Source organism: Capricornis sumatraensis, chromosome 10, assembly GCF_032405125.1.
Source record: "Capricornis sumatraensis isolate serow.1 chromosome 10, serow.2, whole genome shotgun sequence".
In the NCBI taxonomy this organism is placed as follows: domain Eukaryota; kingdom Metazoa; phylum Chordata; class Mammalia; order Artiodactyla; family Bovidae; genus Capricornis; species Capricornis sumatraensis.
In genome coordinates, this window is record NC_091078.1 from 97,099,835 (window position 1) to 97,122,258 (window position 22,424).

At 53.8% G+C, this 22,424-nt stretch overlaps 2 protein-coding genes and 1 pseudogene across 2 annotated transcripts; all 3 read right to left on the bottom strand.

Annotated features, from left to right (window-relative positions):
* Positions 1–474: 474 nt before the first annotated feature.
* On the bottom strand, positions 475–2,327 carry LOC138086899 (cathelicidin-7-like). Its single transcript, XM_068981569.1, has 4 exons — positions 2,127–2,327; positions 1,408–1,515; positions 1,194–1,265; positions 475–591 (listed from the first exon to the last, which is right to left on the bottom strand). Exons 1-4 carry the CDS (start codon positions 2,325–2,327, stop codon positions 475–477), a joined length of 498 nt encoding a protein of 165 aa, XP_068837670.1.
* Positions 2,328–5,319: 2,992 nt separating this feature from the next.
* LOC138086900 (cathelicidin-1) lies at positions 5,320–20,750 on the bottom strand. The gene is made up of 5 exons (XM_068981570.1): positions 20,661–20,750; positions 6,432–6,539; positions 6,211–6,318; positions 5,992–6,063; positions 5,320–5,409 (listed from the first exon to the last, which is right to left on the bottom strand). Exons 1-5 carry the CDS (start codon positions 20,748–20,750, stop codon positions 5,320–5,322), a joined length of 468 nt encoding a protein of 155 aa, XP_068837671.1.
* LOC138087267 (cathelicidin-4-like) lies at positions 11,719–12,997 on the bottom strand (annotated as a pseudogene).
* Positions 20,751–22,424: the final 1,674 nt, after the last annotated feature.

Below are 22,424 nucleotides of genomic sequence, written 5' to 3' on the forward strand. Positions count from 1 at the left end.
AATCGACAAACAGCATTACAAATTTCAGGTGTACAGCATAACGAATTGACTTACCTATATTGTGAAATGAGTACCACAGTAAGTTTCCTTAACATCCATCATCTCAAAGAGATACAAAAAACAAATGAGGTCTTCTCCTTGTGATGAGAACACTTAGGCTCTACTCTCTTAACTTTCAAATATACCATACATCCGTGTTAGCTATGGTCGTCATTACATCCCTGTACCCGCATACCCTCCAGAAAGGGGGACTCCCTCACCCATCCGGGAGTTAATAGGAGTGATCTCTGTCTGTCTGTCTCTCTCTCTCACACACACGCATACACTCAAGAGGACTCTCAGAGTTAAGGACCTGGTCCTGGTAAGACTGAGAGGGAATAGAAGTGAATTTGAATGTTAGATGAAGTTGTTTTTAGAAGAATTTATTTTTCAGAGTCTAGAAGTCTGAGCCAGGATAACCTGATCCTTAGGACTTCATCCCCTGAAGATATCTTTGATACTCTCACCAATTCTCTGGGCTTTTTCGAGGATTTTCTGCCCACCTCTTTGGAGTGAGTCCCGCAGCCGGCGGAATAGCCCCGCACTCTGAATCTATGAACCAGGAGGAAATAGTTGCTTTGTCGGATTGGCTCAACATTAAAACCAGACCCCTTGTCACTTGAACACTCCAATTCCAGGGCCATGTCAGGAAGCTTGGAGCCCCAGTTTACCTCCCATATGATGTTTGGAGCCTATGGTTAAATCGCCACACCACAGATAGATAAGTAAGCCAAGGTCCCTTAGGTGACAGGGGGCTTCCTAGGGTGACAAGCCCATCCCAACAAAGCTGGAAGGGAACCAGGAGTTGAGAGCTCATGACTCGAGTCAATGCGTCTCAAACTTCAGCATCGGCAGAAGCCCCTGGAGGCTTTGTGAAAATACAAAAGGCTGCCCCCCATCCAGGAGTCTGATTCAGGGGATCTGAGTGGGGCTGAGAATCTGCCTCTATGTCAGTTCCCAGTTGGGGACCCCAGGAGGGAACCACTGCTCTAAGGGACACAGAGCCAAGACTGGACACCTGGGGCTCTGGGGAGGGAGGGGCCAGGGTGGGAGAACCTTTCTCTGCCCTGGATGGGGCAGCGGGTCATTGGGCCAAAGGAAGTTCCACAACCCACCCCTCTATCAGTCCTCGCAGTACAAAAGGGGCCACTTACGTCATTACAGGTGACGTCGAAGTCACCCCTGATCCAGTACCGGGTGACTGTCCCCACACACTGTTTCACCAGCTGGAAAAGGCTTGAAGTCAAACTAGAAACTCCAGACAATATCTCCCAGCCACACCCCACCTCACCCCAGGGACTGCAATTCTTTCCCAGAAGCCCCCTGTTCAGCTCCCTGAGAAGCATTGATCCCAGCCCTCAGTCTCACCCCATTCTCCCTGAAGTCACACTGCTCCACGGGCTGCTGGCTCGTCCTGGGGCACACAGTCTCCTTCACCCTGAAGCTCACAGGCTTTCGAGCTCCCCGGTCCTCTGCCTGGTCAACGATCAAAGTGGGGAGACTGGGTTTGGGCTCATGTTTCCTTCTCTGATCTGTCTCCCTGCCCCCCACCCAGACGGCAGCCTCTCCAGCCCCCTGTGTCCTGCCCTGGGCTTGGTGCTGGGAGCACAGGGGAGGGCACAGAGCCCGTGCCCGGCCTCACAGGCACACAGAGAGCAGGAGTGGCCCTCACAGCAGCACTGCTGGCAGCACCTCCCCTCAGAGGGGCCCAGGGAGGTCAGGGCTGCCTGCTGGGAGAGTCCTTGTCACTGGAGCCTCCAGGCTGACAGAGGCCCTCCTGGCAGGGAGACACCGAGGAGCAGGGAGGACATTAGCAGGGAAGTCACCTCACAGAGCCTGTGACCCCTCCATCCCTGGAGCTCCCAGAAGTCCGGGGAGCCTGAGCTAGGTGTGCAGGGTGCCTGTTCCACAGCAGAGATGCTAAGGCAGGAAGCCTGGTTCTGGGACATGACCCAGGTCTGGGAAGGTTAACCCACCTAGAGGGAAAAGTGCCTTCCTGACAGGAGGACCAGCCTGAGCGAAGGGGCGACAGTGTGGCCAAGGATGTCAGGAGACAGATCCCCTTCCCAGGCCCCTCCCCAACTCACATCCTGCTCAGGAGGCGGGTCTAGCTTCAGGAGGCGGTAGAGATTAGCTTCTGAGGACCTCTCATTGAACTGATCCACAGCACGAAGCACGGCCTCCCTGTAGCTGAATGCCTGGGCCCTGGCCGAGGGCAGCACTATTCCCAGCAGCAGGAGACACAGTGACCACCGTCCCAGCAAGAGGCCAGCCCTCTGGGTCTCCATGGTCCCTAAACTGCCTCCTCCCAGCCCAAGGGACCCTCCTTTTATGCTCAGCCTGCGCCCTGATGCAAAGGCTCAACCGGGAGTCTTCCTGACCTGCCCCATCCCTGCCCTCCTCCCAGGGTGTGAGGTGGACTTGCCTAACCCCTGCGGTTGCTTCATGGGATTGCTAGGCAGTGGGCAAGGAGGCCCGTGTGCAAGGTGAAGAAAGGGTTTCTCCATCTCCCTGACAATATCTTGGCCTCTCCTGGGGTCCATGGGAAGTGTCACAGGCAGGCTTGCCCAAGAGGATTGAGTACTCCAGGAGGCGGAAGGGCCAGGCACTGTCTACATCTCCTTGGCTTCCCCTCTATGGTCTCTCAGGATTCAGGATAAAAAAGTGTATTGCGCACTCAACCTTCAGCTCTCAGTACTGCCTAACACCCAATAGGGAGTCATTTAATGATGCTTGACAGTACTACTCACAACTTAACACTTACACACACAGCTAGTCCCTAGGCAGACACAAAACCCACACTATCTATTTCTCTGTGCCCGGGCCTCAGAGAGTGAGTCTCATTTCTCCCCTCCTGGATTCCTCTTCATTCCTTTTATCTAATAATGTCTTGTCCTCAGACCCCACAAACCATGGCCTATTGTCCTGGCCACTCCCCAAAAGAGCCTGAGGAAGTGTTACCTACACCACCTCCAACAGTTCTTTGCTGGCTTACATTCAAGCCCATCACAGGCTGAGCAGCCCTCCCTAGATCCAGAGGCCACACTCAAGACTTGTCTTATCGCCACAGGTTCTGGGGAGCCCCTGTCCTCCTGAACTTGCCCCTGACCAATTCTCTCTTGCTGTGCCCTCCTGGGTACCCTCCTTCCTGGGGGTTCCTGCTAACTCTCCTCCAAGGACTCTCCTCTTAGGAGGCAGGGCTGGCTCAGAATCATCCAGGCTGCTTCTCCTCCCAGTCCTCACACGTTTCTGGGGACGGCCCTTCTCAAGATGCCAGTGTCCATCACACACATACTGGACTTTGCCTCTGGTTTGAAGACTGCCATGAAAAGCCTGCTTGTCTGCACAGGTCTGGTGGCTGGGAGCTGCTGCAGGCGCCCTGAGCTGGAAGCCTGGGAGCCCCACCTGCTTCTTCTTCCTCCTGAGGACACTCCCCTGACCTCCCAGCACCCCTGCACTGGGCCTACCCTGTCTTCTCTCCTCTCAGTGAACCACAACCTCCAGAATCCACCTTCCTCGAATACCAGCTTCTCCCTGACCATTGTCCACCCTCCATGCTATTTTCTAGGGCTCCAACACACTGCCCATTTGACCGTTTTCACCCCCTGCCTCCCGAACCTACAAGCCCCCCCCCCCCCCGGCATCAGGGCCTGGACGGTTGCTATTCTCAGTTTTCCTCACCCCAGACTTGCGGGCCTCGGGTGTCAGGCTGTCCCACCCACCCAAATCCCTCAGGCCACTCAGAGCCTCCTGCTCCTCCCCACATCTCTCCCCCTGATATCTCTCTGCTTGCCCTGTTTTGCCTCCTTGGGAAGCCTTCAGGCATCTGCAGGCACAGAAGGCATCTCCTCCTCTTTTCTGACATAGGACATCAGTCTTCAGGACATCCCTTCTAATTTGACCCCCAAGTGACTCCATGTCCAGTCATCTGGACAAGTCACCAAGTAGAGTGGCCAGGGCTGGGGTGTGGAGAGAGTAAAACCGGGAGAGATAATAAGCCAAAATATTAAAGGGGCCCAGAGGCCATGAAGCAAATTCTAATCCAGTTTCCCTCGGGATGGCCATGTGACTGCAGTCCAGGGATAGCTCATGGCCTCTGTGGGCCTCTGGGACTGGGGACAATTGTCTGGGACACCACGGAAGATGGCAGCTCGGATGGATGGTGGTGGTTACACACTCAGCCTTGGAGAGGAACAAGAGGTGGGCTTCTGTGCACCCTGCTTTCCTTCTCCAGGTTTGGACCTGGGCTGTGGTCAAGTTGTATCCTTTTCCCAAATCAAAGGCTGAAAGCGACTTGATTACAATAGAGCATAATCAGCAATACACGTAGTGACTGGTTCTGGTAACCCTGAAATCCTCTCTGTGCTCTCCTGCCTCTGGGCCCTTCACTCTTACACTCTTCAGACTGAAGCCCTCTTCCCCCGTCCTTCCCTGATCCTTAGGAGAGCCCACTTCCGGGTCCTCAGGCTGCACTTCCAGTGATGCGAAAGGTGAAAGCATCCAGCTTTCCTGGTTTAGTCCTCACTGTCTGTTGGAACTGAGGTCTGCTCAGGAAAGACATCACGGTCCTCATCTTAGAGTGGTTGCCCCCGCCTCCGCACCGGGTCCTTCAGAAATCTGCATGCACCTTTTCCCCAGCCAACTCAGGTATGAGCCCTGATCCTGCATCGCCCCCTCCTCTGCTCCTCCCAGCCAGCGTCATGTCCATGAGACTCGTGGGCCTTGCACCTGCACGCTGAGCCCTGAGACTCAACTGCGTCTCTCTGAGTGCTTCACAAGGTGAGAAGCGTGGCCCCTCGTGGACTGTCAGCTCCATGAGAGCAGGAGCAGCGTTCCCACCAGCACTGCACACACAGCAGGTCTCCTTAGGTCCCACTGGGTGTTGGAGGAGGAGGCCAGGGCTGGGTGAAGGGCTTGGGAGGCCCCCAAGGATGGAGATGCTGTCCTGGAGCTCCTGAAGCTCCTGCCTCCCTTGTGGTTGGACCAGGGGCCTCACCCTTCTCTGTGTTCACAGGAGTGATCTCACACACACATACACTCAAGGACACGCACACACACACACATAGACACACACACACATACACACACGGGTACACACACACGAGACATGGAATTGGTCAAGATTGTTTCTTGTTAACTGTGAGGAGGGGAGACAATGAAATTGAGATCTGGAGGATATCATGTCACAAGAGTTTATTTTTCAGATCCAGTAGCTTGAGGCCGAGTAAGAAAACCCTTAGGACTCTTTGCTGGCTTGTGACAGAAATCTACAAGAGCTGATTATCTGCAAACCCTTATAAATACGAAGCGACATATTCGGGCTGCCTGTGGTGGTGCCCACGGTTGCTTTGTAATCCTGATGCTCTGGTGCTGCGAAACAAGAAAAACACAGGTTGCTTGTTGGTACTGCATCACCATCAAGCCAAGATCCCTCCCCACCTGGCCCTTCCTTTTTCAGGGTCACACCAGTATCCTCGGGGCACAAGTTCCCCTCTGGCTGTGATAGTTGGAACATGAGATGGAATCCCCACACTCACAAAGAGATGAAGAGACTGAGGGAAGACAAGGGCTTCCCAGAGTCACAAGCCCATCCCAGCAAAGCTGGAAGGGAGCAGAGGCTGAGGGTTCGTGACTCTCAAAACTTCAGCACGGTCAGAATACCTGGAATTCCTGGGAAAAGACCAATGATCAGACCCCACCCCAGAGTCCAACTCAGGTGGTCTGAGTGGGGCTGCGAATCTGCCTTGCTGACAAGTTCTCTGGGTGGGGACCCCAGGAGGACCACTGCTCTAGGGACACACAGCCAGGACTGGAGACCTGGGGCTCGGGGAGGGAGGGGGCAGGATAGGAGGGCCTTTCTCTGCCCTGGATGAGGCAGTGGGTCGTGGGAGCAAAGAAAGTTCCACAACCCACCCCCACAGTAGTTCCCACAGTACAGAAGGGGCCACTTACATTATTACAGGTGATGTCGAAGTTCCCCCTGACCTGGTCCAGGGTGACTGTCCCCTCACACCGTTTCAGCAGCTGGATGGGCAGGCTCAAGGTCAAATGGAACCACCCACCCCCAGGCCATAAGCTCCCAGGCTCACACCAGGGGCTGGGAACCTTGCTCGAAGCCCGCTGTTCAGCAGTCTGGCAAGCAGCCTCCCGCGCCCCCAGCCCGAGGCTCACCCCATTCTCCTTGAAGTCACACTGCTCCGGGGGCTGCTGGGTGGTCCTGGGACACACGGTCTCCTTCACCCTGAAGCTCACCCGCTTCGGGCTGTTCGGGTCTTCATCCTGCTGGAGGATCAGAGTGGGGAGACTGGGCTCGGGCTCAGGCTTCCTTCTCTGCTCTGTGTCCCTGCTCCCCCACACAGAGGGTCCCTTCCCCAGCCCCCTCCCTGGCTCACATCCTGAGGAGGCTGGTCCAGCTCGAGAAGACGGTAAATGTTAGGTTCTGAGGACTGCTCATTGAGCTGATCCACAGCACGAAGCACGGCCTCCCTGTAGCTGAGGACCTGCTGGCCGAGGGCAGCGCTAGTCCCAGCAGCAGGAGCCACAGCGAACAGCACCCCAGGGAGAGGCTGGCCCTCTGGGTCTCCATGGTGCCCAGTCTGCCTCCTCCCAGCCCGAGGGACCCTCCTTTTATGCTCAGCCTGGGCCTGATGCAAAGACTCAACGTGATGTGCCCCATCCCTGGCCTCCTCCCAGAGTGCGAGGTGGACTTGCCTCAGGCTTTGCTGTTGCTTCAGGGGATTTCTGGGCAGTTGGCAGAGAGGCCCCTGTGCAAGGTGAAGAAAGGGTTTCCCCATCTCCCTGACAATATCTCGGCCTTTCCTGGGGTCCTAGGGAAGTGTCAGGGTTGCTCAAAGGGGTTGAGTCGTCCAGGAGAGGGAGGGACCAGGCACTGTCTACATCCCTTCTGAGTCCACACCAGGGGCCCCTCATGATCCGGGGTAAAGGTGTGTATTCAGCAGTCAGCCTCCACCTCTTGGCACTGCCTGGAAGCCAGTAGAGAGTCACTTAACATTTGGTGAGTGGATGACAGTACTACATCTCAAGATGTACACACCAGCCCGTCTCTAGGAAGATACAAGGCCCACATCATCATCTCTGTGTCCAGCCCTCAGACAGTGAGTTCCATTTGTCCCCTCTCCTGGATTCCTCTGCATTGCTTTTCTCAGTCTCAAAATGTCCTCTCCCCAGAACCCACCAAACCTGGCCTATCGCTTTGGCTGCCTCTCATCTGGCCTGAGAAACGGTCATCTGCACACTTCTTTGCTCTGTTTCACACTCAGGCCATCGCAGGCTGGACAGCCCTCCCTAAGTACAGGGGCCACACTCAAGCCTTATCTTTATCTTCATGGGCTGTAGAGTACATCTGTCCTCCAAACACTGATTCTCCCCTGTCGCTTCTCTCCTGGGTCCCCTCCTCCTCTGTGGGTTCTGCTGAATCTCCTCCAGGGAGTCTCCTCTTAGGAGGCAAGGCTGGCTCGGGTGCATGTGGGCTGCTTCTCCTCCCAGTTGTCACAGGTTCCAGGGGCTGTCCCTTCCCTTTTCAAAACACAAGTTCTCATTCACACACATCACTGGTCTGTGTCTGGGTTCAAGACTCCCATGAATACCCTGGTTGTCCACACTGGGCTGTTGTCTGGGTGCTGCCGCAGGAGCCCTGAGCTGGAAGCCTGGGGGCCCCACCTGCTCCTTCTTCCTCCTGAGGACACTCCTAGACCTCCCACCACCGCTGCCCTGGGCCTACCCCATCTTCTCTCCTCCAAGGGGGAGCCGGAATGCCCAAAGTCCTCCTCTGTGTGCCTGGCTCTTCCCTGACCACTGTCCACCCTCCATACTATAGTTAGGGGGCTCCTGGAAATCACTGATTTGGGCATTTCACCCGCCTCCTTGAGCCAGGGGCATTAGGGTCTGGATGGTTGGGTCTCTTTATTGTCGTCACTCCCCACCCTACAGGCCTCAGGTATCAGGTCCCAGGCCACCCCAATCACTCAGGCCCGTCGGAGCTTCCAACTCATCTCCCAACTGTGCCCTTGTCCCTCTGCTTGCCCTGGCCTTCCTCCTTGGAAAGTCTTCCCTGACGTCTAAGAACACTCAGAATCTCCTCCTCTTGGCTCTCACAGCCCTCAGAAAGTTTCTTCTCATTTGACTCCACGTCCAGTCCTGGGTGAGACACCAGGCTTGAGGGCTGGTGCTGGGTGGTAGAGAGAGCACAGATGGAAGATACAAGCAGCCAAAGTGTTAGAAGAGCTCAGAGACCATGAAGCTAATTCTTATAAGGCTTCCCTTGGGATGGCCATGTGACTGGAGGCCAGGGGTAGCTCTTGGCATGTGTTGGCCTGTGGGACTCTGGGCAGTTGGCTGGGGCCCCTTGGAAACTGGCAGCTGGATGGATGGTGCTGGTTACACATTAGCCTTGGAGAGAGAAGGAGAGGTAGGCCTCTGTGCAACCTGGTTACACAGCCCAGGTCTTGCCCCAGTGGCCTCTTGGTCAAGCTGTATCCTTTTCCCAAGTCAAAGAGGGAAAGGGAGATGATTACAATAGAAAATAACTAGCGATACACATGGTTACTGGCTATTAGGTAAGCCTGAAACCCTCGCTTTGCTTTCTTGCCTCTGGGCCTTCGCATTGGCTCACACTTCAGACTGAAGTCCCCTCCCCTATCCTCCCTAATTCTGTGTAGGGTCCTCAGCGAGGTCCTTGATGGCACCTCCCATGGTGAGGAGCATGTCTTCCATGCCCTGAACAACCAGCTTTTCTGGTTTAGTCCTCACAGCCTGTTAGGGCTGAGGTCTTCTCAGGAAGGACAGCACAGCCCTTGTCCCCAGCCTGCATGTCCGCGACCCTGCATCTGATCCTTGAGAAACCTGCGTGCACCCAGCAAACTCAGGTAGGAGCCCTGATCCTGCATTGCCCCCTCCTTTGCTCCTCCCAGCCATCCTTCCTGTCCATGAGACTCTGGGGCAAGGAGAAGCAGAATCCAGTCCCAACCAGTGCCCCCAGACCTCTGGGAACACCCACCAGCTCTCTGCGTAGGTCAGCTGATGAGGAAAATGAGACCCACAGGTAAACCATTCAATCAAGGACCCCTCTTACTAGGAAATGGCAGACTCAGCAGGGTGACCCAAACCCTCCCTTAGGAAGGTGCTCTACCCTGAGGCGAGCTTAACCCTCACCCCAAAAGCCCTGGGACTGGCTTTGCACCCCAGCTTTAGGACTCACTGCAGAGGGAGCCGGGCTTTCATGTCCCTCACAGGCAGTCACTTACACAGGCCAAGTGCAGAGCAGACAGAGTACCCCAGCCGTCTCCTGGGGAGGGGGAAGCTGTGAAGGCAGCTGTGAAGGGGGACCTGTGAGCCATTACCATCTACCTCCCACAGTCCCAACAGCTGGGGGTCCTCAGGGCAGCCGCCCAGTGACAGGATCTGAGCGAGACACTAACAATGCCTACTGCCCAGCGCCCCACCCAGAGACCAGCATCCCTCTGGCCCCCCCCAACCAAAGGGGTCAAAACTGAACTGTCATCTCCCCCCACACACATCTCATACCTACACCCAGGCGCTGAGCAGCTCGGGACCGTGCTCTCACAACCCATGCCCGCATGGTCCAGCCTGTCAGGGAATCAACTTGCCTCATCTTGTCTTCAGTAGCTTATCCCAGGCAACCCCACACTCTCTCAGCCTCTAGAGAGGCTCTTCCCTCCTCTCGTGACCGCTACTCTGGCCTGATGCTCAAAGTCATTAATGGAAGGATCTGATATTTGTTCCCTCAGGGAGTAAGAGGTCCAGGGATGGAACAGCAGATACTCAGAAGCCAATCCCCTTAGAAGGCGCTGAGTAGGCCTGCAGACCTCCCTGCCAGGGACCACTTCAGCTCCCTGCTCTAGGATTCAGATGGAACCAATGTAAGCATCTACCCCTTTCTGCTATCAGTGGTTACCTGCGCATGCTGAGAGCCTCCTCCACAGCAAGGAATGTCAGGTCAACGCCAATGTAGAATATGAAAGGACGAGACTGGCCCGAGGCTATAGGTGGATGACCGTGGGAGCAGGATGGGCAATCACGGGGAACGACTGAAAACAGAAGTGACCTGCACAGATGCCATGTCATCCTGATGGGTGGTCCGTCTCTCCGGTGGGGCTGGGATGGGCCAGCGGTGACGGGCCTAATGTGGAGCATTTGTCAGTTTCCATGGTGTAAAAATTTCCACCATGGCTGATTTCAAGCTACCAAGAGTGTAATAGCCAGCTCAAAAAACAAAACTGACCATTTCACACTTGGCTCTACCAAGCCTGGATCCTCGGGCACAGACACAACCCAGCTCTGAGTTCCCTTTGTAGGGCTTCCCCCCACAGCATATGGCGATGTAGAGAAGATGCACAAGGTTCCTCTAACCTGTCTGCAATCAACCCACCTGCTCACCAAGAGGAGACAAGCCTGACAGGTAACAAAGTAAATGCTCTGTGAGATCCTACCCTCTGTCCCTCTCAGACAGGGGAATATGTCTTGGTTCACAGTGGCCCAGAAGGGGACTGAAGGCAAGCCTTTAGTGGAAGGAGTTTGTTTGCGAGGTAATTCCAGAAAAAGCCAGCAAAAATGTCGACAGAGGAGTCAGGGCAGGACATGAGTGAGAAGAAAACATGTCAATAAACAGGTACTAAAGTGGATGACAGGAGCTCAACCCAGCTGGGGACCTCAGGCAGAGGTGTGATACGTCTGGAAGTGGGCCCCCAAGGGAGTGAGGAAGAGATGTTTTTACAGCAAGTTCCCCCAGGGGTTAGTTGAAGCTGCTCCCTGATACAAACACCCTAGTGCTTTCTGTCTGCCTCAGAGCAAAGGTCAGCTAGAGAATGGGGAATGGGCAGGACATGGGCAGTGTCTGAAACACACAGGCAAATAGACATGTGACCTCTGTGTCACTCTGTCTCTCACGCCCTCATGGAGAAATCTTCACCCCGATGAGCAGGATACTTCTTTTTAATGGTGTAAATTTTTATACTATGTGATCGCTAAGCACAAACCCACCACTGACATCTGAGACCCAGCCGAAGAAACAGTATTGAGTCTAAATGCCACAGGAAAAGCCAGGAGGGATGGGCTATTTGAGAATTAACATTGTTGAGGGCAAGAAGTAAGTATGTCCTGGGTGTTGCACCTGCAGGTTTATCCCTGAGACTGAACTTCGTCTCTGTGGGTGTTTAACAAGGCGAGAAGCCTGGCCGCTCGTGGACTGTCAGCTCCACGTGAGCAGGAACAGCAGCCCCACCAGCACTACACACACAGCAGGTCTCCGTACATCCTACTGGGTGTTGGAGGAGGAGGGCAGGGACGGCTGAAGGGCTCGGGAGGGACCCGAGGGTGGGGACTCTGTCCTGGAGCTCCTGGGTCTGCTGCCTCCCCCGTGCCCTCCTGGAAGGAACAGGAGCCTCACGCTTCTCTGTGCTCACAGGAGTGATCACACACACACACATAGACACATACACATAGATGCACACACATTCGTGGGGGGCCTCCCAGAGTTAGGCATATGGTCCTGATAAGTGGGCAAAGGGGAAACAAGTGAAATTAAAGCCTGGAGCAAGCTGTTTTCACAAGAATTTATTTTCACTGTCCAGAAGCCTGAATCAGAACAAATCAGACACTTAGGAGTCTTCCCCAGGTTCAGGATCTGACAGTCCTTCTCCATCAACCTCGGATTCTGGGTCCAAGCCAGACTGGCCACGGCCAGCGTATCCTGACACTCTGAAACTGTGAAACAAGAAGACACAGGCTTCTTTTGGGACTGACTCAAGATTAACACCCCCCACACACCCCACACACACACACCTCGACCTTCCCAGGCTGCCCAAGGAGCCTTGGAACCCCAGGTCACGTTCCAGCTGTGACCCTTGGGGCATGTGGTTGAATCTCCACACTACAGACAGAGAGGAAACTGAGGGCCACAGATGGCATGGGGCTTCCCAGGGTCATAAGCACATTCCAGCAAGGCTGGATGAGAGCAGAGGCTGAAAACCCATGACTGCAGTCAGTGTGTCACAAACTGAGCTCAGTCACAATTCCCTGGAGGTCTTGTGAAAATCCAAATGGCTGGGCCCCACCCCAGTGTCAGATTCAGGAAGTCTGAGTGGGTCCTGAGGATCTATCTCATGTCAGTTCCCAGATGGAAACCCCAGTAGAGAACCCCTGCTTTAAGCGAGGCAGCCCCAGGGCTGGAGACCTGGGGCTTAGGGAAGGAGGGGCCAGGGTAGGAGGGGCTCTCTCTGCCCTGGATGGGGCAGCAGGTCATTGGTATAAAGGATGTTCCACACACTACCTTCCCTAGAAACCCCCCAGTCCAGAAGGGGCCACTCACCTCATTGCAGTTTAGGTCAAACTGGTCATTGGACAGGTCCAGGGTGACTGTCCCCACACACTGTTTCACCCGCTGGAAGGAGAGGCTCAGATCAAACTGGATCCCCCGGGCCATAACCTCCCAGCCTCACCCCAGGGACAGGAAACCTTCCCAGAAGCCCCCTGTTCAGCTCCCTGGGAAACATTGACCCTACTCCCAGCCTCACCCCTTTCTCCTGGAAGTCACAGTGCTCCACAGGCTGCTGAGTCATTCTGGGGCACAGAGTCTCCTTCACCATGAAGCTCACAGGCTTTCGAGTGCCCAGATCTTCATCCTGGTGATGGATTAAAGAGGGGGGAAACTGGGTTCAGGCTCACTTTTCCTTCTCTGATCTGTCTCCCTGCCCCTCACCTAGACAGCCCCCTCCCCAACTCACATCCTTGGGAGGCGGGTCTAGCTCCAGAAGGCGGTAAAGATTAGCTTCTGAGGACTGCTCACTGAGCTGATTGACAGCACGAGGCACGGCCTACCTGTAGCTGAGGGCCAGGCGCTGGCCGAGGGCAGCACTAGTCCCAGGAGCAGGAGCCACAGTGACCACTGCCCCAGCAAGAGGCTGGCCCTCTGGGTCTCCATGGTGCCCAGTCTGCCTCCTCCCAGCCCGAGGGACCCTCCTTTTCTGCTCAGCCTGGGCCCTGATGCAAAGGCTTAACCAGGAGTCTTCCTGACCTGCCCCATCCCTGGCCTTCTCCCAGGGAGTGAGGTGGACTTGCCTCAGCCCCTGCTGTTGCTTCACGGGATTTCTGGGCAGTGGGCAGGGAGGCCCCTGTGCAAGGTGAAGACAGGGTTCCCCTGACAACTCCTTGGTCTCTTCTGGACACCCTGGGGAGTGTCACCGGCAGGCTTGCTCAAAATGCTTGAGTCCTTAAGAGATCTGTCTTACACTTGCACACCTGAACAACAGTTTAAAGGACTTTGCATGTGTGCATGCTAAGTCACTTCAGCATGTCCAACTCTCTGTGACCCCATGGACTGTAGCCCACCAGGCTCCGCTGTCCATGGGATTCTCCAGGCAAGAATACTGGAGTGGGTTGCCGTGCCCTTCTGCAGAGGATCTCCCACATCCAGGGATCAAACCCATACGTCTTACATCTCCTAAACTGGCAGGCGAGTTCTTTACCACTAGCTTCACATGGGAAGCCCTTAAAGGAGTATATTCAATAATAAATCTCCTGCTCAAGGCTCTTGGCCAGTAGGCACTCAACAACTTTCACGAATGATTGACAGTATCATCATGTCTAGAGCCTAACTGCCCCCCGAGCCAGTACCAAGGCAGGCATCAAGGCCACACCATCCTCTCCTCTGGGCTCAGTTCTTAGCCAGTCAGGAGCTTGGCTCCATCTGTCCCCTCTTCTGGATTCTTCTGATTACTTTCTCAGTCATATATTTCCTAAGGCCAGATGCCTGGGCTGTTACCCTGGTACCTCCCCAACTATGAGGAAGTGTCATCTGTCACGACCACAGTTCTTTGTTCTCTCTCACAGTGAAGGCAACCAAAGGATGAACAGTCCTCACAAAATAATTAGGTTAGGTTAAAGCCTTTTCTTTATGCAGTTTCTAGAGAGCATGTTCCTAGCTCTCCCCTGACCACTGTCCGCCCTCCACACCATTGTCTAGGGGTCCTGCAAACCACTGATTTGACCATTTCACCTGCCGCCTTGAGTCAAGGGCAACACGGTTTGGAGCTTGATGCTCAGCGTTGTCCTCTCCCTCCTGCCTGCAGGTCTCGGGTGTCAGGCTCCCCTGTCCATCCCAAACACTCAGGGGCCTCAGAGCCACCTGCTCGTCTCCCATCTCTGCCCCTGATCCCTCTGCTTGCCCTGAACTTCCCCTTAGGAAGCCTTCACTGATGTCCAAGGAGATTCAGCACCTCCTCATCTTGGGTCCCGCAGCCTTCAGGAAGTCTCTTCCAATTTGACCTCAAGTGAATTCCTGTCCCATGCCCTGGTAGGGACACCACGCTGGGGTGGCCAGTGTGTGGGGTTTTGAGAACACAGCTGGCTGAAAGGATAATGGACCAAAGCAATAGACGGGCCACAAGCCAAGAAGGAAATTCTTGTACAAGTTTCAGGAGGAATTATCATGTAGTTGTGAGTTCTGGGGTTGTTTTGGTCTCAGTTTTCCTATGGGACCCTTGAGGACTTGGCCAGGCCCCCTCGGAAGGTGGCAGGTGGATGGATAGTGCTGGTTACACATCAGCCTTGGAGAAGGAAGGAGAGGTGGGCCTCTGCAACCTGGTTTCACAGTCCAGGTATTGCCCAGTGGCCTATTGGTCAAACTGTATCCTTTTCCCAACTCAAATGAGGAAAAGGAGATGGTCACAGTAGAAAAGAATTGGCAATACACATGATTACTGGCTACTAGGTAAGCCTGAAACCTTCCCTGTGCCTTCTTTCCTCGGAAACTTTATATTTGCTCACACTTCAGACTGAAGTCCCCTCTCCCATCTTTGCACACCCTCAGGATCTCAGGGTGAGCCTCCTGGGAGACCACAACATTTGAGCAGGAAGTGAGCTGAGCCCATCCGGACATCCACTTCCGGGAGGATGGAGGAGGACAGGGCCCTTCACACGAGGCCCACACACTCCTCCCTCTTCCTGGGTGCCTCTGTGTTCCCTCCCCACGGACTGGCTTGTGCTAGCAGAGGTCTTCCATCTGCCCACGGGTGCACTGGGAAGGTAGAAACAGCCCTTCCAGCAGTTCCTCCCAGGTTTTGACGAGTGTGTGCTTTGGGAAGTAAAGACAGATGCTCCTCAGTTTTATCACCAACAGTGGACTCCAGCTGTGTGTTCAGGTACCAAGTCTCCTACCTGCAGTTCTCACTGCCTCAGCTGCACAGACAGGATGGGGCAGCACAAGCATGGGAGGCGTCAATACTCTGGCAGGAACATCTACTGGTTTGAAGCTACCACGAGCTTAAAAGGAAAGTGAAAGTCATTCAGTCGTGTCTGACTCTTTGCAACGCTATGGACTGTACAGTCCATGGAATTCTCCAGGCAAGAATACTGGAGTGGGTAGCCCTTCCCTTCAAGGGATCTTCCCAACCCAGGGATTGAACCCAGATCAACCACATTGCAGGTGGATTCTTTACCAGCTGAGCCACAAGAGAAGCCGAAGAATACTGCAGCGAGTAGCATATCCCTTCTCCAGAGGATCTTCCCGACCCAGGAATCGAACTGGGATCTCCTGTATTGCAGGAAGATTTTCTACCAGTTGAGCTTCCAGGGAAGCCACCAAGAGCTTAACAAACAGCTAAAAAAAATCCTGACCATTGAACAATTGGCTCTGGCAAGCCTGTATTACTGATACAAACACAACAGAGCCCTCAGTTTCCCTATAGGGTTTCCTCCCACGGTGAGGAGTGATGCAGAGTGAGACACATCAGTTCAGTCAGTTCAGTTGCTCAGTCATGTACAACTCTTTGCAACCCCATGGACTGGAGCAAGCCAGGCTTTTCTGTCCATCAACAACTCCTGAAGCTTGCTCAAACTCATGTCCATTGAGTCGGTGATGCCATCCAACCATATCATCCTCTGTCGTCCACTTCTTCTCCTGCCTTCCATCTTTCCCAGCATCAGGGTCTTTTCAAATGAGTCAATTCATCGTGTCAGGTGGCCAAAGTATTTGAGCTTCAGCTTCAGCATCAGTCCTTCCAATGAATATGCAGGAGTGATTTTCTTTAGGATAGACTGGTTGGATCTCCTTGCAGTCCAAGGGACTCTCAAGAGTCTTCTTCAACACCACAATTCAAAAGCATCAATTCTTTGGGGCTCAGATTTCTTTATGCTCCAATCTCAAATTCATACATAGCTACTGGAAAAAGCATAGCTTTGACTAGATGGACCTTTGTCCGCAAAGTAATGTCTCTGCTTTTTAATATGCTGCCTAGGTTTGTCACAGCATCTCTTCCAACGAGCAAGCATCTTTTAATTTCATGGCTGCAGTCACCATCTGCAGTGATTTTGGAGCCCAAGAAAATAAAGTCTGTCACCATTTCCATTATTTCCCAAATTATTTGCCAGGAGGTGACAGGACTGGATGCCATGATCTCAGTTTTTTAAATGTTGAGTTTTAAACCAGCTTTTTCACTCTCCTCTTTCACTTTCATCAAGAGGCTCTTTAGTTCTGCTTCACTTTCTGCCATAAGGGCGGTGCCATCTGCATATCTGAGGTTATTGATATTTTTCCCAGCAATCTTGATTCCAGCTTGTGCTTCATCCAGCACTGAATCCAGCATTTCTCATGATGTACTCTGCATATAAGTTAAATAAGCAGGGTGACAATATACATCCTTGAAGCATTCCTTTCCCAGTTTGGAATTAGTCCATCATTCCATGTCCGGCTCTAACTGTTGCTTCTTGACCTGCATACAGATTTCTCAGAAGGCAGGTAAGGTGGTCTGGTATTCCCATCTCTTTAAGAATTTTCCAGTTTGTTATGGTCCACACAATCAAAGGCTTTGGTGTAATCAATAAAGCAGAAGTAAATGTTTTTCTGGAACTCTCCTGCTTTTTCTATGATCCAACGGATGTTGACAATTTGATCTCTGGTTCCTCTGACTTTTCTTAATCCAGCTTGAACATCTGGAAGTTCTCGGTTCACATACTGTTGAAGCCTCACTTGGAGAATTTTGAACATTACTTTACTAGTGTGTGAGATGAGTGCAATTGTGTGGTAGGTTGAACATTCTTTGGCATTGCCTTTCTTTGGGGTTGGAATGAAAACTGACCTTTTCCAGTCCTGAGGCCACTCCTAAATTTTCCAAATTTGCTGGCATATTGAGTGCAGCATTTTAACAGCATCATCTTTTAGGATTTGAAACAGCTCAACTGGAATTCCATCACCTTCACTACCTTTGTTCGTAGGCCCTAAGGCCCACTTGACTTCACATTCCAAGATGTCTGGCTCTAGGTGAGTGATCACACCTTCCTGATTATCTGGGTCATGAAGATCTTTTTTGTATAGTTCTGTGTATTCTTGCCGCCTCTTCTTAATATCTTCTGCTTGTTAGATCCATACCATTTCTGTCCTTTATGGAGCCCATCTTTGCATGAAATATTCCCTTGGTATCTCTAATTTTTTTGAAGAGATCTCTAGCCTTTCCCATTCTATTGTTTTCCTCTAACCTTCCTGATTCAGCCCCACCTGCTCACCAAGAGGAGACAAGCCTCACAGGTAGCAGAGTACATGCTCTGTGAGATCCTGCCCTCTGTCCCTCTCAGAGAAAAGAATCTGTGTCTTGGTTCAGGTGGACCCAGAAGCAGACCTAAGACAAGCAATTAGCAGAAGTAGTTTGTTTGGGAGGCAATTCCAGAAAGCTTTGCAGGGATGTAGAGACATGAGACAAGGCAGGACCTGAGTCAGAAGAGTATGTTCAATGAAGAGGTCACTGAAGTGCATGGCTGAGACTAAAGCTAGCTGGGGACCTCAGACAGAGGTGTGGCACATCTGGGAGTGGGACACCCAAGGAGGGAGAAAGAGGAGATGCTTTTCCATCAAGTTCCCCCAATGGTTAGTTGAAGCTGCTCCCTGGATTCAAACTCCCCAGGGCTACCATCTGCTCCAGAGCAAAGGTCAGCTAGAAAATGGAGAGTGGGCAGGACATGGGCAGTGTCTGAACACTGAAGCAAACAGTGATATGATCTATGTGTCACTCACAGAGACGCAGTTCAGTTTCAGGGCTGAGCCTGTAGGTGCAATGCCCAGAACAGTCTCTGTGAGTGTTTAACAAGGTGGGAAGCCTGACCCCTCGTGGACTGTCACCTCCGTGCGAGCAGAAGCAGCATGCGCACCAGCACTACACACACAGTAGGTGTCCGTACGTCCTACTGGGTGTTGGAGGAGGAGGGCAGAGGCGGGTGAAGGGCTTGGGAGGGACCTGAGGGTGAGGACGCTGTCCTGGAGCTCCTGGGGCTGCTGCCTCCCCCCGTGCCCTCCTGGAAGGAACAGGGGCCTCACACTTCTCTGTGTTCACAGATACATACACACACACATAGACAAACATGCAAACATACAGAAACATAGACACACACATACATAGACACACACACACACAGAGGCACACACACACAGTAGCCCTCTGAGAGTTAAGGACTCAGTCTCAATAAATGGGAAGAGGCGAGAAAGTAGAAATTGAATCCTGGAGGAAGTTGTTTTCACAAGAATTTATTTTTCACCATCCAGAAGTCTAAGCCAAAACAAATCAGACCCTTAGGACTCTTCTGTGGACTCAGGATTCACCACAGTTCTTTAATGGGTGTGATGGCAGCCAATCCTTCACCATTTTCAAGGAAACCTTGAAATGAGAGATGTCAGCAGGAATGGACGTAGACTTGGCATTGGTCTTGGCCACAGCGCTAAACTCGACCTTGGCCTTCACAATGATTATCACAGTGGTTTTAGCCATGGCCTTAGCCCTGGCCTTGGCAGTGGTAATGGCAATGGCTTTGGCCATGGTCTTGGCCCTGGCCTTGGCAGTGGCAATGGCAATGGCTTTGGCCATGGCCTTTCGCTTGGGAAATGTTGATGCCGGGGACGAAGTCTCCTGACACTCTGAAACTGTAAACCATGACAAAACAGATTTGTTGTGGGACGGGGCAAGGGTCAAGACAACATCCCTCACTTCACACCTGAACAGCCCTGTAACTGGGACACCACGAGTGTTGGGCCCGGTTCACCCTCTGGCTGTTATCTTTGAAGCATATGATTGAATCCCTATGTACAGAGACTTGTGGAGAAACTGAGGTCCACAGACAACATGGGGTTTCGCAGGGCCACAAGCCCATCCTAGCAAAGCTGGATTAGAGCAGGGAATGAAACATCATTACTTACTTGAGTCAGTGCCTCTCAACCCAGTGCCTCTCAGCCCAGTCAGAATTCCTTAAAGGCCTTGTGAAAGCACAATGGCTGGACCCCACCCCAGAGTCTGATTCATTCTGAGAGCTCAGTGGGACCAGAGACCTGTCTCATGTCAGTTCCTGGTGGGGACCACATTACAGAAACACTGCTGTAAAGGACACAGAGCCAGGGCTGGAGACCTGGGGCTCAGGGGAGGGAGGGGCCTGGGTAGGAGGGCCTTTCTCTGCCCTGGATGGGGCACCGGGTCATCAGTCCAAAGCATGCTCCACAGCCCACATGTTAGCATCTGCACAACACAGAAAGGGTCACTCACCTCATTACAGTTTAGAGCAAACTGGTCATCAGACAGGTCCAGGCTGAGTGTCCCCACACACTGTTTCACCAGCTGCAAGGGGAGCTCAAGGTCAAACTGGAACCCCCGGGCCGTAACCTCCCAGGCTCACCTCACCCCATAGATGCTGGAAACCTTCCCGAAGTTCCCTGTTCAGCTCACTGAGAAGCACTGATCCCAGCCCTCACTCCCCGTCCCCAGGCTCACCCCATTCTCCTTGAAGTTACACTGCTCCGCCGGCTGCTGGCTCATCCTGGGGCACACAGTCTCTTTCACCCTGAAGCTCACAGGCTTTCAAGCTCCCCAGTCCTCCACCTGGTCAACGATCAAAGTGGGGAGACTGGGCTTGGCTCATGTTTCCTTCTCTCATCTGTCTCCCTGCCCCCCACGTGGACGGCAGCCTCTCCAGCCCCCTGTGTGTCTGGCCCTGGGCTTGGTGCTAGAGGCACAGGGGAGGGCACAGAGCCCGTGCCCAGCCTCACGGGCACACAGAGAGCAGGAGAGGGCCTCACAGCAGCGCTGCTGGCAGCACCTCCCCTCAGAGGGGCCCAGGGAGGTCAGGGCCGCCTGCAGGGAGAGCTCCTTTCACTGGAGCCTCCAGGCTGACAGAGCCCTTCTGGCAGGGAGACACTGAGGTGCAGGGGGGACATTAGCAGGGAAGTCACCTCACAGAGCCTGTGACCCCTCCATCCCTGGAGCTCCCAGAAGTCCAGGGAGCCTGAGCCAGGTGTGCAGGGCACCTGATGCCACAGCAGAGAGGCTAAGACAGGAAGCCTGGTGCTGGGAGGGGCCCCAGGTCTGGGAAGGTTTCCTGGAAGAGATGGGAGCCCACCTAGAGGGAAAAGTGCCTTCCTGACAGGAGGACCAGCCTGAGCGAGGGGGCAACAGTGTGGCCAAGGCAGGCGGGAGAAGGGCCCGTCCCCAGCCCCCGCCCCAACTCACATCCTTGGGAGGCGGGTCTAGCTCCAGGAGGTGGTAGAGATTAACTTCTGAGGACTTCTCATTGAGCTGACCCACAGCACGAAGCACGGCCTCCCTGTAGCTGAGGGCCTGGGCGCTGGCCGAGGGCAGCAATAGTCCCAGCAGCAGGAGCCACAGCGAACACCGTCCCAGTGAGAGGCTGGCCCTCTGGGTCTCCATGGTCCCCAGTCGGCCTCCTCCCGCCTGAGGGATGCTGCTTATATGCTTAACCTGGGCCTGATGCAAAGGTTCAGCCAGGAACCTTCCCCATCCCTGCCCTCCTTCCAGGGTGTGAGCAGGTCTTGCCACATTCCTTGCTGTTGCCTCATGGGTTTTCTGGGCAGTGGGCAGGGAGGCCCCTGTGCACGGTGAAAAAAATGGTTTCTCCATCTGTCTTAATACCTTGGCCTCTCTGGGGCACATGGGAAGTGTCACAGTAAGGCTTGCTCAGGTGGGTTGTGCCCTCCAAGAGGGAAGGAGTACACCGTGTCTACATCCCCTCTGACCTCCCTCCACTCCTGTCCAGCTCCTTCCCCGTCTCCTTTCATCTCAGTGAAGCTCAAGGCCCACAGTTTAACTTCTTTGTGTTCCAGGCTCTTCCCTAACTACTGTCCACCCTCCACACCATCATCTAGGGCTCTTGCCAGCCACTCATGTGGCCACTCACCAGCTGCCTTGAGGCAGGGGCACCACGGTCTGGATATTGATCCTCATCATTGTCCACACCCCGGCCCTGAGGTTCTCAGGTGTCAGGGTGCCCCATCCACCCCAACCACAAGCCACCTCAAGCCTCCTGCCCTCCTCCCATCTCTGCACCTGATACCTCTGTTTGATCCGTCTTCCAACTTGAGAAGCCTTCCCTGACCTGCAACCACACAAGGAAACTTCTCTTGGCTCACAGAGATTTCAGGATATCCCTTCTGATTTGACCTCAGTGACTCCCTGCTCAGTGCTCTGGTTGAACACTGGTGGGGATGGGGGAGCGGGGCCCACTGAGAGGACAAGAAAGAACAGCTGGGAAAAAGAATGTGCCCAAGGGACAGAGGAGTCCTGAGACCATGAAGCCCATTCGAATCCATCACCTGCAGGGAAGGACAATGTGCCCGTGAGGCCCGGAGTGGCTCATGGTCTCAGTTGCCCTGGGAGACCCTTGGGGGCTTGGCCAGGCCACCTTGGAAGGAGGCAGCCTGGATACACAGTTTAGTTGCCCACTCAGTCTTGGAGAAGGAAAGAAAGCTGGGCTTTGTGAAACATAGTTACACAGCCCAGATATTGCCCCAGGGGCACCTTGGTCAAGCTGTATCCTTCTCCCAAATCAAAGGAGGAGAGGGAGATGATTGCAATAGAAACTAACTAGCAATACACATGCTTACTGGGTGACTGGTAACCTGACACCCACCCTATGCTTTCCTGCCTCTGAGCCTTTGCCTTTGCTCAGACTTCAGACTGAAGTCCCCTCGTCCATCCTCTCTGGATGCGGCGTCGTGTCCTCTGCCAGGTTCAGGCTGTGGCTCTTGTGATGCCAAGTGTGAGCCTCCCACGCCTCCAGGATCTTGCTTTAGTCTTCACAGCCTGTCAGAACAGAGCTCTTCTCAGGAAAGACACCACGCCCTTGTCCCCAGCCAGGTTCCCCCCAACTCCACATCCGGTCTTTGGGGAATCCACATACACTTTTCACCCCCAACAAACTCAGGTAGGAGCCTTGATCCTGCATCACCCCCTCCTTTCTCCTCCCAGCCACCCTTCTGGTCCCTGAGGATCTGGGGCAATCGGAATGGAAACCCAGTTCTAAACAGGGCCCCAGATCTCTGGGAACACCCACCAGCTCTCTGTGTACATCAGTTGTCAAGGAAA